General features: G+C 41.6%; 2 protein-coding genes across 4 annotated transcripts in view; one reads left to right on the top strand and one right to left on the bottom strand.

Annotated features, from left to right (window-relative positions):
* Nucleotides 1–925: 925 nt before the first annotated feature.
* Nucleotides 926–5,953, bottom strand: LDAF1 (lipid droplet assembly factor 1). Of its 3 annotated transcripts, none has more exons than XM_066198245.1 (5): nt 5,859–5,953; nt 4,474–4,607; nt 3,417–3,585; nt 2,899–3,037; nt 926–1,760 (listed from the first exon to the last, which is right to left on the bottom strand). In XM_066198245.1, the coding sequence occupies exons 2-5, from the start codon at nt 4,543–4,545 to the stop codon at nt 1,670–1,672; spliced, it is 471 nt and encodes a 156-aa protein (XP_066054342.1). In that variant the 5' UTR covers nt 4,546–4,607; nt 5,859–5,953; the 3' UTR covers nt 926–1,669. The 3 variants fall into 3 exon arrangements, with proteins under 3 accessions (XP_066054342.1, XP_066054340.1, XP_066054341.1); XM_066198243.1 differs by lacking the exon at nt 5,859–5,953 and adding an exon at nt 5,584–5,689; XM_066198244.1 differs by lacking the exon at nt 5,859–5,953 and adding an exon at nt 4,870–5,178.
* A 594-nt stretch (nt 5,954–6,547) lies between these two features.
* DNAH3 (dynein axonemal heavy chain 3) overlaps nt 6,548–14,832 on the top strand; it is a 58,158-nt gene continuing 49,873 nt past the window's right edge. Inside the window, exons 1-8 of the mRNA XM_066198550.1 lie at nt 6,548–6,571; nt 8,831–8,936; nt 10,456–10,575; nt 11,166–11,370; nt 11,749–11,782; nt 12,283–12,463; nt 12,956–13,145; nt 13,647–13,842. Of these exons, the coding sequence (XP_066054647.1) occupies nt 10,471–10,575; nt 11,166–11,370; nt 11,749–11,782; nt 12,283–12,463; nt 12,956–13,145; nt 13,647–13,842 (911 nt within the window). The 5' untranslated portion in view covers nt 6,548–6,571; nt 8,831–8,936; nt 10,456–10,470. The remainder of the gene's footprint in view (nt 6,572–8,830; nt 8,937–10,455; nt 10,576–11,165; nt 11,371–11,748; nt 11,783–12,282; nt 12,464–12,955; nt 13,146–13,646; nt 13,843–14,832) is intronic.

The following is a 14,832-nucleotide window of genomic DNA, read 5'->3' as shown; positions in this document are numbered from 1 at the left end:
GCATCTCTCAATTGAAAAACCTTATTCTGGTGCTGGCACTGCACAAAAGGCAGCTCTTGGTGAAAGGACACAGTGAGAAGCCTTGAAATGACAGGCTGATAAGCATGCAAAGGTCAGGGCAGCAGGAGCGAAACTGTTCCAAGTTTACCTGCAGTTAACTGAGAACTCAGTTTTAGCTCCTGCTAAATGCTGATGACAGAATGAGTTATATAATGCAAAGTAAATTTAAAATGCAGGAGGAAATGGTTCATGTTGGGTCAGACTCTGAGTGGGATTGCATTAACTTCAGTGTCTGCTGACTTTATTAAGTAATGTCTCTTTCCTTCAGAAGATGAGGGCATAAAGGAAACTGAAGGGAAAGGATTCAGCTGTGTCTTGTGTATGAGCTGTGCTATGAAGATTTTGAATGTTGTAACTTTAGGCAGGTCTATGGGCTTCATTGCTCTGTCACTGGAGGTGCCTCCAGGAAGGCTCCTACAGGCAGCCTTGCCTGAGGCGAAGGCTGGTTATGTGGCTTTGTAATGTTTGCTGAATTAATGGGCCATTAAAATAAAGGGCTCCTGAAAACCTTCTGGGGATTATTTCATTCTACAGCTGAAATGTGGGGCCAGCTTAGCCTAAGGGCTGAAACTATTACCACCACTACTCTGTGAAGCACATTACAGCTCAGGTAGGCTGTGTCCAGGTTTTAGTCAAGCATCAGGTTCGTTCATGCAAAACTAAATAAAACTAATTTAGACCCTAGACATCTCCATTTCCTTTACAGGCATGACAGGGGAGTAATCTGCAGTTTGTGGCTCAGCAACATTGGCCATATAAAATACTTTATTCAAGGAGAAAAACTCAGCTCCATCTGTAGCCTTCCTAAAATGAAATGTGAAAAACTTGTTTTTACTGTAGAATAAAACAGACTCATAAGACAATCTGGTTAAACAAACAGCATTTTATTAAACTAATATAGTTACTTTCTTAATGCTTAAAAATATAATAGCATTTGCAAAAATGAAAAAAAGTTTAAATAACATACACAAAGCTACAACTGCGAAGCAAACCAGGCAATTTAAATACCTAAATGAGACCTAAGCATACCCCTGATATGATGAGGCAATAAGGAAAATATCCCTTTAGAATAACACAACATCTAAATGGAGATAAACGCTTAGACCATGACATATGACAAACCCACTTTTCCCTGTATAATGAACATAAAGCACTGGCCTGGTGTACTCACACTATTTTAACAAAGGTTGTTAAGGCTTACAAATACTTTTCCACACTCAAAACCTGTTTCAACTGTTCTGAACTTTTGATACAGAAGTATCAAATGACCACTGCTGTGTACTAAAAAGAGTACATTCAGAACTCCAGTACCTGAGAAGTCAAATACCTCCCTCCCCTTTCTGCCCACCTACTTGCCATTGACTTAACAGCACCAACTATTATTACATCCCTCTACCAAACTCTGTGGAACATTCCATCATGCACATACTACTGCACTGCTGCTTCTGGGTTATTTTTAAGATCCCTTTTACAGTGCCAGTGTAAGATGTATACTGATTTTTCTCAATTTCCAGGAGTACACAATGGTTGAATGCTTAATGAGTAAACAATTACATGGCAAAGGCTGGAACTGTACAGCTAAGTGCCTATGAAGTGGGGAGAAAACTACTTATTCACTCTTTCCAGTATTGGCAGAAAGATCCAAGACAGGCTGCTTCTGTGGTAAGCTTCCATTAACATCTTGTTTCCTTATCTGACCCCTGCATAGACGAGAAAAGAATGGTTTTATTGTCTGTTCCTCCCTAAGATTGTTGTCCTTTAACTTTTTGCTTAAAAAAGCAGAGCAATCTGAGATGTCCTAGACAGGTTTACATCTGCTGCTGGTCTACCTAAGCTTCTCTCAAAACACAGAGGAACACAAAAATAGATGGTATTATCTGTTTTAACATCAGAGCTGTAGCTCAACAGGATTGGGGTGTGTAGGCTGGATTGTGCATTTGGATATTCTATGGAAAATGGAAGTCTTCTGGAACTGGTGGACAGTGTTGTGGAGCTGGCAGCATGCCCTGGAACTGGGCCTTGCACCATGCTTTTGTCACCCTGCTGCCATCTCAGGCAGCTTTGCGTGTCATCAAGAGCTGTGCAAACACAGCTGTGCTGGAGGAGCAAACTGAGGAAGCCTAGAAAAGAGCAGCTGTGAATTTTCTTCTTGCTCTTCCCTCTGCCTCTGGTTCTTTCCCTGGCAGGTGCTTCAGGGGGCCACAGGTGCCACTTCAGCACAGCCTGCTGCTGCCTCCTGCCCTCAGCTGCCTGGCTGAGGCAATGCTGACTGAAACAGGCCTCCAAGCCCAAAGTCCTGAGGGGCACAACCGGCAATTTGCACGGTGCAGCATCCTACAAAACCTGTTATTTCTATTTTGATCACACTGTGCCTTTTAAGTACTCCCCTCCTACCTCAAATACACAACCAATTTTTCTCCCTGAGTCTACAAATGCAGGTAAGCAGAGATAGCTGGGTCATCATGTAGGAAAAAAATGGAAAAGGTTCATCTACACAAAATTCTACTTGGCAGTGGGTTTTAATGATATTTAAAGCAAGACATTGGAGTGAGACAATATTTTACTGTATTTTACTGCCTAATGTCATATTGTGTTAGCACATTAACATTTAAAGACCCAAATAGGAAAAAGGTTATGAATTAATGCTCTTAGAAAACCTACCCCTGACCAGACATCTTAAGCCATGAGGGTAGCCCAAGAGTCAAAGCATTCAAGAAATGTGGTTTCATTAGGCAACAGTGGCTCATTTAGGAAAAAAAAAATAACATGGAACAATGGATGCAGCAGCACAGTTGCAGAGTTTAAAATCCAAGCATGGGTCAAGACATCCACACTCACCTTGATGCACACCAGTAGTTGACCAGAGTTGAAAGTGCCACGTAAGAAACACTCAGCACTCCAGAAACTCCCAGGGACAGGGCTCCCAGGCCACACAGCACACACAGGAGGGCTATGCCACCTATGGCTATGACAACACCTAAAAAACATCACTTTGTTATTTAAACAAGTCTCTGTACAAATAGAAGAGCTGACATTCTACCATAACCCCAATTTCAAACAGTTTGGGAAAACCATCTTCCTCCCTCATCTGGCCAGCCTCCGTAAAAGCTACGCATGCTCAAGATAACTGGTTTAGGCTGAGATTAGAAAGGAAAATAGGATTTCCCCTGTATAGACTACACTTAATTAGATTACTGTTCTCGTATTAAGAGTTTTACTACTTCTGAGACCTGAGGACTACACACAGAAATCCTCAATTGCTAGGACTCAGACTTCCAGAAGGAAAAATTTAAAAGGAAAAAGGTTACATGCCTTAAAAGGGAATAGGTAAGTATACCCATGAATGCACACAGTACCTTCCATGACTATCACACCAATACAGGCCATTACAGCTGTTGTAACAACAAAAACCAGGAAAAATCCAACAGGAATAGCTGACACTGCAACAAACATCAGGAGTGATAAGGCAACAAAAGGATGGTCATCTAAATACTGGCCAACACGAGAATTCATAAAGGCAACAACCTGCAGATGAAAGAAAAACATTTTAGATTGTTTTTCATCTCTTGTCACAGATGCCTTTCACAGATCACTACCACTGTAGTGAACTACAGGTAGGATAGATCTTTTGTCGGTCTGCAGCTGGAGTAGGGAGCACCTTTTGCCTCTTTGTTTCAAAAGCATGGGGACTTACTGCAAATTTAGATAATTTCAGGGCAAATATAATTCTACCATCAACAGACATGTTTTTCTTGGACTTCCCAGTTCTATTCTTGCACAAATTATAAAAAACATCAAACCCACAAAATAGCAACCAATCTGAAAACAAGTAAAGAAATAAATCAGTCTAGCTGTAGCTTTCACTGGTGTCTTGGCAACCATTATTTTGAACTAGAGACCTCTATTTGTTAATTTTAAAAATCTGCAACGTTTAAAAATGCTCAACTTTTCTTTTATCTATGGCTTAGTAGTAGCTGCAACCTGCTCATCTATTGAATCCAAGTACAGTGCAGGCATGTCCATATCAGAAAGTTGTTAGGAATTTAATTATAATACTAGCAAAAGAAAATCTTTTTACAGAGGCAGTCATAGCTATACACTAGAATTTTACTGCAGTAGTTTCCCTTCCCTAAAGGAAACATTTATTGTAGCTTTAATTCTTTTTATAGCAGTACAACCACCATTTCACTAAAATGCCACTCTACTATCTCAAAGGGTTATGTCAGTAAAACACAAAGCTGCAGAATAGGCTTCCCTCTTTCTTGGGAAGGTGTGGGAGGACAGGCCTTCCCATAGGCCTCAGTGTTCACTTAAAAAATAGGGAGTGCATTTAAATAAATTAGGGTGTGATATCCTGGTAGTTACAAAAGGAGTAGCTTTATATAAATACATAAAATTACAATCCAGACCCACATTTGCGTTGCTGTGGATGGTCTGCATCACGGAGTGCCATTGCTTCTGTAGTTCCTGCATTTCTTTAGACATGCTATTAATCCTCAGCCACGACCTCTTCTGAACAGCCAGGTCTCACTCAGCCATCCAATTTCCTTGAAAATTAAGGTACAATTAGTAACAGGCTCATACAGATGCTTTTTGAAAATGAAATGTTTCCTTTGTATAAAGAGAGAATGCAGGTTTCAGATTAAGTAATACACAGACTAAAACAATACTTTTACAGACGCACATCAAATGTAGAGGGCTTGGCCCTGCAAGCTCTTCTGAAACTTCCAAGTAGCAAGATACAGGTGACTCTCACCTCCTTCCTTTATAACATTAACCCCACGCTTACCTGTCAGGGTCTTCACTTACCAGTAAAAACATCACTTCTAACCACCGCATGGACAATTTCTTGCTATGGGTGCAGGTAACACACTGAGACTTATTTCTGTGAGTATCCTTGTGCTCAGCATCCAGAGCATACCCCACACGGCTTCAAAAACTCGGCATATTAAGGCAAAACGCGTCCAGATGCTTTGAACATATTTAATTGTGGCAGTTTCAAGGAAACCTCAGCTCAGCAACCTCCCTGAAAATTTCCAGCTGTTGTTGCAGGGGGACCCTTACAAGCGGCAGGTTGGAGGATGCATTTTCCTGTTTGCATCGCCGAGCAGCCAGGGCGTCGGTGGCCCTGCTGTGCCCCCTGCACACCACGGGCCCTCCCGGGCGCTGGGCATCGCCACGCACAGCGGCCGAGCCCTCGCTGCCGGCAGCGCCGGGCGGGAGCCGCCCGCGGGGCCCGCCCGAACCCGGGCGTTACCTCGGCCGGCGCCCGCGGCCTGCACCGGGCACCGCCAACCGCGGCCAGCGCACAGCGATCGCCCCGCTGAGCACCGCTGCAGCCACCCCCGTGAACCAGCGCCCCGGGCGGACGGCGGCTCCCCGGCGTGCGTCCCCCGCAGGTGAACGGGGACGCGGCCCCGCTCCGCGGAGCTGCCGGGCCGCGGCCCTCCCGCCGAGCCGGCAGTGCCGGAGCCCGGGCTGGCGGAGCGGGGCGGCGCCGGCCCCGGGAACGTCCCCGCTCACCTGCGGCTGCCGCCCGCCGGGCCACGGCCCCGCTCGGCCGCTCGCCCCCGGCTGCCGGGCCTGCCGGGGCTGAGGGAGCGCTGCCGCCCTCCCGCCGCTGTCTCCTCCCCGCGGGGGCCGGGCAGGGCCCGCCTGTGGCGGCGCGGCGCGGCCGTGGGCGTGCAGTGGCCGGGCCGGGCTGCGAAGGCTGCGGGGGCTCGGTGCCTGTGGCTGGTGCCCCTCGGGTGTCCTTTCGCATCCCCCTTTTACTGTCCTGCCCTTCACCCCGGCCCTACCTCAGCCGCTCGGTCCGGGCACCCTCATGAGCGTCCTAGAGGTTTGTGTTGTTTTAGGACACGCAGCCTGGAGCTTTTTGGAACGGAGGACGGAAAACGAGGGTATCTGCGGTCTCGGTGCCGCTGTGGAGGCGTGCAGGGACTCGCTCGGGCCCGGGAGGCGTTGGGCACCGCGCCTCACGGCTCCGGTGCCAGCGGGCGCTCCGTGGGTGTCGGTGATGCCGCCGTCCCCGGGCGGGCCGGCAGCGGAGGAGCTCGCAGGGAGCTGGGAGCGTTCAGTCACGCCGTGAGGAGCGGTGGAGCAGCCGCTGTGGAACACCACACCTGGCCCAAACACCTTCCCCCGGCCCGGCTTTGCGTTTCCCACACGTCCCCACCTGTCCTGCTGCCTCCTCCAGGTGTTTTGGTGCCCACGTGGCAAACCTGTTCGGGGAGACGTGCCATGTGAGGAGTAATTACTGTAAGAATTTAGCTGGGTTTTCAGCCAAAGCAATGCTCCTCCAGTGTCTCAGCGTGTGGCCGGGACTGTTCTCAGCAATGATGCTCGGCGTGGTGTGTTTGCACGATGGTTTGGCCGGGCTGCTCGCCGGAATCATCATGTCGTGATGATTCTCACCATCGTGATGGTGTGAACACGCAAGCGTGAGGCTCCAGTGAACTCCCAGCTTCTGCTACACGGAATTTTTCATGCTGCCACTTGCAAACAGAAATGAGTTAAATATTCATGTTTCTCGCTTTGATCTGCTTTAATCATTTTATTGGTGTCACCTATGAGAGTATTACAAAACTGAATGTTAATGGTTTCATGATTGTTTTTTTTTAAAGACAAGAAAATGCATAGCATGTTTAATTTGGAAATTAATGCAAAAAAAAGGTTTTATGAAGTATGAGGGGTTAGACTTATCAGACTTATCTGTGTCTTTGAGGTGCTGATTTCAATGATCTCTGCAAATACCAGGATTTGTGTAGACAGGGAGTAAGATTTGCATATTAACGCATTTTGGACTGCGGGGTCTAACAGCCTAGCACAAGATACCTGCAAGAAGAGGATGGTCAGGGCAAGTGTGTTTTGCTTGAGCTCTTAATGTGTTAATCTCTCATATTATTAAAGTGCGTAGTGGATTGCTATTCCTAGTACGCTAGGGTATATCATAAATTTGTTGGTTTGTTTACTTTTTAAAAAGTGAGCATGGGGAAAACTCAGTGGCAGAATTGCAGGGTGACATAACTCAGCGATAATGGCACTATAAAGTTTAATGGAGCTGAGTTTAAAGTATGCTGGAGATTTTAAATTTCGGGCTGTTTTCAAGCATGCCATAGCTGCAGTTTTGAAGATAGTCTCATACTTCTCAGTAAATTATTTTCTTGCTATGCATAATTATCTCTTCTGCTAAAAATTAATACATAATCTTCCTCTATACAAAACAACTGGTTTTAATGTTTTTCAAGCAGCAGAGATAAGTTATTCAACTTTGAAGGGCATGCATACATGAGCATCCAAGTTGATGTGCACAGAGGAACAGTAGTTACTCTTAACTGCTGCTTAATTGAGCTTGTCTTCATGCCAGTGTCAGCTCCAATTAGCAGGAAAATACTCATGTTGCAAGCCAGCAGTGAAATATTTGGAGAGTTATGGCACACATTAGCCAAGCAATTACCAGCAGTGCTGGTTCTGTACCCTGCACTGCTGGCCTGTGTTTTAAGAACAATGGCCATCAACAATGTTCCACTTGTGGATGGTATGAGGGCAAGACATGAGGAAAACTGTGCTGTTATCTCAGGGATATCAGCCATTCTCACAGCTCGCTGAAAATTGGATGAAAAACAGCAAAGATGATGGGAAAGGGTTTAAAATTGAACTCTTGTTGTGTTGGCAGAACTTGTACAAGACCCTCTTGAGGGTAACTATTAAGAGACTATGCTAGATTTTGTGTTGGATGGTTGTAATTCCCATTTGTGGAGGAATGTGATGGAAGATCTTTCAGGATGTAGTGATGCCTGTGAGTGGGAGGCAAATGCATACAGGCTTAGAGGAATTGAGACTATCCCACTTTCTGTCTTCAGATCTTCAGGGAGTTTGATTCTGAATGGTGGAAAAGTGGTAGGGGTGTTTGGATTCAGGATTTTGAATCTTGAAATTTTTTTTTTTCAATTCTTCTTAAGAAAATTTGAGTTTATAGAGCCTTTACTGCTCTGGGAGCTCTGTGCAGTGCTTTCATGTAAAAGTTAGAATATCTAAGGTATCTCAAGACTACATTTTTTCATAACTTTCAGAGGTAAAAGGAGCCTGTACAGTTCCTCATTGGTTCCACAACAGAATCTCCCTGACCACAGCTTGGCACAACACTGAAAGGGGCTCTTTCCTCTCTGCTGGGGGAGGAGATGGAGGAGGGAATTCTGTCTCCAAGCACCAGCTATGCTGTAACTGGGGCAACCAAGCTGAGGCCTGAAAGGCAGAGTGTCAGAGAAGTTCAGCAGGCCGTGACAGGCGGAGGGACTGGTAACAGGGGCGCCTGCAGGTAGTACCTGCCCTTACCCTGCTCACCTGTGCATCCTGTGGATGTGTGAGGCATGTGTCTCTTTCTCTTTTCCCATTCTTTTTGGCACGGGCTTATTCTTCTTGGCAATTAATGTGTGGTTCTGCTGTAAACCACAGCTGGGGGGCCCAGAGTCCTTGGGACATTAGAAGAGAACGGGCAGCAGGGAGGAAACTGGTGTTGGAGGAAGTGGAAAGGGCAGGGTATAAGAAAAATCTTGCTTGAAGGATATCTGGGGAGGAGTTAGAAAGGTTAAGGTGAAAAGGGAGCTTGAGAGGAATGGCGAAAAAAATAGCATGGAGGTTTGGAGGAAGAGAGAGCGTATTGTTGTAAACAAGGAATGTGAGAGCTGATTTTTCTTCTTCCTGACAGCTGGGATAGAAGCCGAATGACACCTTGGGTAGTACCAGACATGGGTCTCTCATTCTTTTTCAGTGCACATAAGAACAAGGATGTTCACACTGAAGGGGAGGACCAAAAAATTCTAAGCAAACAAGCCAAAGCAAAATAAAGCCAACAGAGAGCCCCGAGTCTCCTGAGGGTAAGTTCGTTCTGTAGTGACTGTGAAATATCGATAACTTTGTCCAAACTTCAGAGGAAATTGGCCATTACTAATGCTTAGTGGTTTGATATTGGAAGAACACTGATTGAAAGACACATGTTCTTGTTAAATATTCTTTGGACTTAATCCTTTATAATATACTTTTTATTAAGGATTTCTTTGTTCAAATATTAGGTGTTTGAAAGGTTAGTTGGCATATGTCAGGATGTTTTAGGATGAGCGATGGCTTTTTTGATGACTCTTGTACCTTTAAAAATGAATTAATGGATGTCCTAATAAACTGTATCATTTATTCATTTTTAAAGTACCCTAAGGCCCAATCCTTTAGTCATTAATCAAGAGGAATTCATGCTCTCTTTAATGAGTTTTGTCTGGCGGATTATGTCTTTATTTCTGTGTGTGTGAAGGCATGCTGGAGAATACCAAGGAGGTAAATCAAATCAGTCCTTTCTCAAATCTTACTTCTAGACAGGCTCTACTTTGTTATTGAGGAGGGCACAGTTTTGTCTGCTAGGTCCCAGCAGCCTTTTTTCAGTGATACATCAGAAAGCAATAACCATGTGCAAAAAGTGTGTTAAAATTATGTAAAAAAAAGATTATATCTTATTCAGACATAATTGTATTGGGCAATGACTTCCTCTTTCATGGTGATTTAACTCACTGGTGTTCAGATACAACGCACTTCCACCTCCTTTTTCCCATAGTGTCACTATGTATTCAGGAAATTATTCCTTGTGAATCTCCTAAACAAGTTTGATTTAGGAAATTCAGAACAGAATATGGGTGAGGCTTTGGCCAATACTAAGCAAGGTTGCCATTTAAAACCATCTTAAAACACTGTCAGGCTTAATAATTCTGAGAAAATATCCTGACAGAACTTTGTATGGAGTCCTGGAAGGCCATCTCAAAGTATTGTCACCTTGAAGAGGTGAAATATAATCGTCAAACATATCAGATATCCTGACATTTGTAGTACAACACTTTGCAGAGTACTCGAGAGCAATTTGTTCTTCCAGCAGCATCCTGATAATAGCTTCTTCTACAAGTGGCTCCTTCTAGACATGAAAAAAATCTAGAGGGTTTTTTTGCCTCTCCAGTAATACAGTTCACACAACTTGGACTATTTCACTGTCAATTTGGCAGTCTGATAGGATTTTATATTCTAATATCCAGATTTTATACCATTACAAACTCCATGTGGAATTTTTTGTATAACTTAAAATATTTAACTAATTTTAAGTAGTTTTCAGGGATATAAAAATAAGATTTTTTTTTTTAAACTGGCATTTACTGGTGTTGAGAAGTTTTATAAAATGACTGCAAAAAACATGTTTTACTGAGGAACCCACCGTAAAGAATGGCTGTTTCCTTAAAATTTGAAAAGTTTCAATATGTAATTTTTGATGAAAACTGAAGGACTCTGTTCCTTCTTCACGAATCTTTTTTGAAACAGAGCGTTTCATAAATATCTCTGAAATTGCTTTTCATTTCTGTCTAGTCACAAGCCAGTTCCATGTGCAATATGAGTCGTCCAAACCAGTCACCGAAATTATCATTCCTACCCACACCTGCACCTGCTGCTGCTTCTGCTTCAGATGCACCTTCAGACTATTATGAGGTATGTGCTCTCTCCCATGCTCTCAGGGGATGCACACACTCCGTGTCCTGGCAAATTCCCATTCTTTGCAATGGGGTTTAGTGGGAGGTTGAACTTGATGGCCTTGGAGGTCTTTTCTAGTCTTAATGAGCCAATGATTCCAGGTGTATTCGTGGTTGTATCTCATGTACTTTTATCTCTGGGGGTATTTTGAGATATGCATCCTCATGTGCCTGTGAGCTATTTCAGTAAAGTTCAGGCATCAGGACTGGTGAAAAGTCCAACAATAGATACCAAGTCATCTGAGGAAACATGGAATGAACAGACAAGAGAAGTCTATTACAAATCCTTACTGATGTGAGAGAAAGACAAGAGCTGAATTTGTTAACTTGTACTGTTCTTCAACTGTTACAAGGACTGAGTGTTAAAAGTAGACGGGTCATTAACAAAGGCACTATACATAGTGATTAAAAATTGATCAGTGGTCAGATGTATGTCTGACCTTTGTATTTGCTTTTCATGCTAATTGATCTTTAATCCTGTTTTATCCCTAAGGAGATTTTTAAATTACTGGGCTTTGTAAAATTTTGCTTTTGTTTTTCCAATTTCAGCTTCTCCTTCAGCAAAGCCATTATCCTCCTTTGATGCAGGAGTCATCATGGACTTTGGCAGCTCCATTCAAAGAACAGCATCTCTACAGAAACCTAAGTGACTCCATAGCTAATAACTACACTCTTACTGCATGGGACTTGAAATTGAAAAATGTGAAACAATTCAAATCCTTTTCAATGACAGAGATAACACAGACTTCACTGTGTATCCATATTTGAATGTGTTTATAAGTTTAGGTTTGCTTGTTCCATGCATTATTATTTCTAATTCTTTATCAGCTAAAGCTTCATCCCTGGAAAACGTCACTTATCCCTAATAAACACTTACAAGCTTATTACCCCAGAGTCAGTATAGACCAATTTGCCAATGCATGCATAACGTCAATAACTGAAAGGTCAGTTTCAGATTTACTAGTTAGGTTCATCTCTCCAAATAATCACTGCAGTACTTCTCTGTGAAATTTTATTTTTTTCTTATTTCATTATGTGATTAATTAACTTAGCTGTGATTTTCACCAATATGAAATAATATCTTATTTGAAAAACATGTCTGTATGTGATTTTTCTTAACTGATATTTAAAGCTGCAAGGAAAAAGCGGCGATGGAATTCTGACAGGTGATGTACTGTAATGTTACATAGATACAGAATATTCCAGTAAGTCTGGTTTGAGTTGTGATTTAATATTTCTTTTTACAGTATGCTGTGTTAAGCGTCCAAGCATGAAATGTTAAGTCCTCACAAAAAATGTATGTGCATTAAGACTTTTGTGTCACAAGATTTTAGTAAGATAATCACATGAAAATGCATGGAGACCTTGGGCAAATACTAAATACTGTCCTAGTAGGTGTAACTCTGGTAGAGCTGCTTGTAAAATGCTGCCTGGCTGAGTGATACTGGGCTGTTGTAATGTTTGCATGATTGCATCCTTTGTGTTAAAGTAGTATATTGTATTATGCAATTTTCCTGAGAGTTTTTTATTGAATAATTGAAATACTTCCATAGGTCATACTTTGTCCTCAGTGTAGCACAAGTGGTTTATATAATCCTTGTCATCTGTCCTTAGACATTACTGCTTCTTTATTCACTAAACTTGTATTCTTTTTTTTTTTCAAAAGTGATTTGTTAAAGTGTTTGAATCGCATTTCACTGAGTGTACCTGCTCATACACCAGAACTGCATGTCATAAATTATACAGACAACCAGCCACTGACCCCAGAAGAACAATTTGCTCTCATGGATTTACATGAGAAGGAGATAAGTAAGCGAGAAAAGGAGCCTTCAAGTGATGATATAGAGGTATTTATATAATTTCTTTTGAAGGTGAAAGTAGCAGCAGTGATCATCTGCAAGACATCTAGCTGAGAAAAGCAGGCAGTACGTGAAGATTAGGAGATGTAAATACTCAATATTGCAAACTGCTGTTAAATATTTTCAACTCCTTTTTCATTTGTAGCTACTCTGATTTTTGTTGTAAAGTGTTTGCAAGTTAAGCATCTTCCCAAATTCTTATCCTCTCATGTTGTTCTCTAGTAGTTTTTTGATCAGTAATTTAATATGCTGAACTGAGTTCTATTGATCTATGTGCTTGCATCAACACAGGTTGGAAGCACTGTAAGGATGTCAATGCTTTAAAAGGAACATAGGTAGCTACCCAAAATTCCATTGTATTCAAACACCTTCCAATTACAGAAAAAGCTCAAGTGACAGAAAAGCTAAAAATACTTTGTAGTAATTAATTATCTGTCACAAAATTCATACAATAAACATAATCTTTTAAACATTTTTTAGCGGTACTGTCACTACATACATAATGGAGTGCAAGAAGACATGCTGGCACCTCAGGATGAGGAAGTGGTGAATAAAATTTTAAAACATGTTCCAAATCACCTTCCTCCTAGCCCAGAGCTGGAGAGATTCCTGGCACGTTTAAAAGAAGAGATTAAGACAGACTATTGTACCGGCCTCATGAAAGCCATTGGTAAGACTCACGATCTCTGAGCAGTTCTAAGTATGTAGACGTTTACTGTACTTTGAAAGCATATCTCCATTCTATTCTTAGCATTCATGGAGAATTCCTTTGGGGTCAGTAGAACTACAGTAGATCTCTGAGAGAAAATGACCTGTGATCATGCTATATAGCATTCCAGTTTCAACACATACCTGTTTATGAAACCTTACATCCCATCAGGCCGAGAGAGGGAATGAAAAATTGTTTCTCCTGCCTCCCATTTTTAGAATCAGGATCAATTCTCTCTCTCTCTCTTTTTTTTTTTTTTTTTCTGAAATATTTTTAGAGTCAATTTTTAAATTTTGTTATTGTGCTGTATTTTATGCTAAAAATATACAAATAACTGTTTGACTGTGTTAGTTTTAAATGTGCAAAATTCTACAGTTTCCTGAACTATGAAGATACAGTGGCTTTGAATGTAGCTTTTGGCTATATGTGCAGTCTAACCATGATATATATGATTTATTCTAGTTGATTACGTCTTGTTGGATCCAGCTGAGAGGAAGAGACTTTCTATTCAAAGCATCCCACGCCCTTTTCCCCGGAGAATTATCTGTGGACCGGTCCCATGGCACAGCTCTTACAAAGAAACAAAAAGTTGGAATGAAAGCAATCTGTTCATAGTGAATTCATTGATGCCCACTTTGCAAGAGCTCTGGCTTTCTCAGTAAGATGGCTTGTTCATAGGATCTTAATGAAATTCAACATGTTTTTATTTTATGATTTGGTTAGAGAGTGGATCTGCTGACTTCTCTATATATGCTAAAGAGAACCTGGGGGAGCCACTAGATACAAAGTGGCAAAATATGTTTGTTTTCTAAATAGTTCTTTTTTATGAGCTTCTACGAACTTCAGCATAAAATGATTGTTTCCTGCAATTGCTGAATGAACATGTGTTACATGCTGTGAAAAGATCATACCCTTTTTTAAAAGGTGCTATGCCTAAATTGAAACACTAAATTTATGATTTTAATAAGATAAAATGTTATTAAAATAATAGTTAATAAACTTTAATAAATTTTTAATAATTTTAAAATTAAAATTATACTTTTAAATTTTAATTAATTCAGCTTCAGTGCTCAAGTAACTGGTGATTTGGAATTCTCATCCTGGTTGCTGATGCGAACAAAATTAACTCTTAAAACTGAATACCTTTCAAATGATTGTAGTTGAAATTTGCCCTGGGGATATTTGAAAAATGAGATGTGTAATCTTAGGAAGTTAAATGTGGTAATTAGTAATTCTGAGCGCTTTTTTGCATTTAAGAAACATTTGGAGGAATTTAAGCTTGTGTGTTACAGACTGTGATATATGCCATGCTGCTGAAATTTCTTTATTTTCCCCCCACAGAATAGTCAGGATAGCTACTTATTAATATGGAATAGAAGCGGTAGGTTTCATTCTGTATGTTCTTTAATGACTGGATACACTAATGGATCTAGGAAAAGGACAAGGCAATTTTAGCAAAGAAATAAGTTTTAAACACAGCAAGTACAACTGAAAGTTGTGAAACCCTTTATGTTTGTTGATAGAAAATCAGAAATGCACTTGTTGGACAGCTTAGCGATGGAGCGATATTTATAAATGAATTTGCACTTTTGGTGTTTGTAATACACTTGAGGCTTTCCTGACTATATTTTATGGATGGTGTTTTGTT

Source organism: Chamaea fasciata, unplaced genomic scaffold (genome assembly GCF_029207755.1).
Source record: "Chamaea fasciata isolate MVZ Bird 193981 ecotype frontalis unplaced genomic scaffold, bChaFas1.0.hap1 SCAF_16, whole genome shotgun sequence".
Classification (NCBI taxonomy): domain Eukaryota; kingdom Metazoa; phylum Chordata; class Aves; order Passeriformes; family Sylviidae; genus Chamaea; species Chamaea fasciata.
The sequence above is the reverse complement of the archived record's forward strand: the minus strand, read 5'-3'. Positions and strand labels throughout refer to the sequence as shown.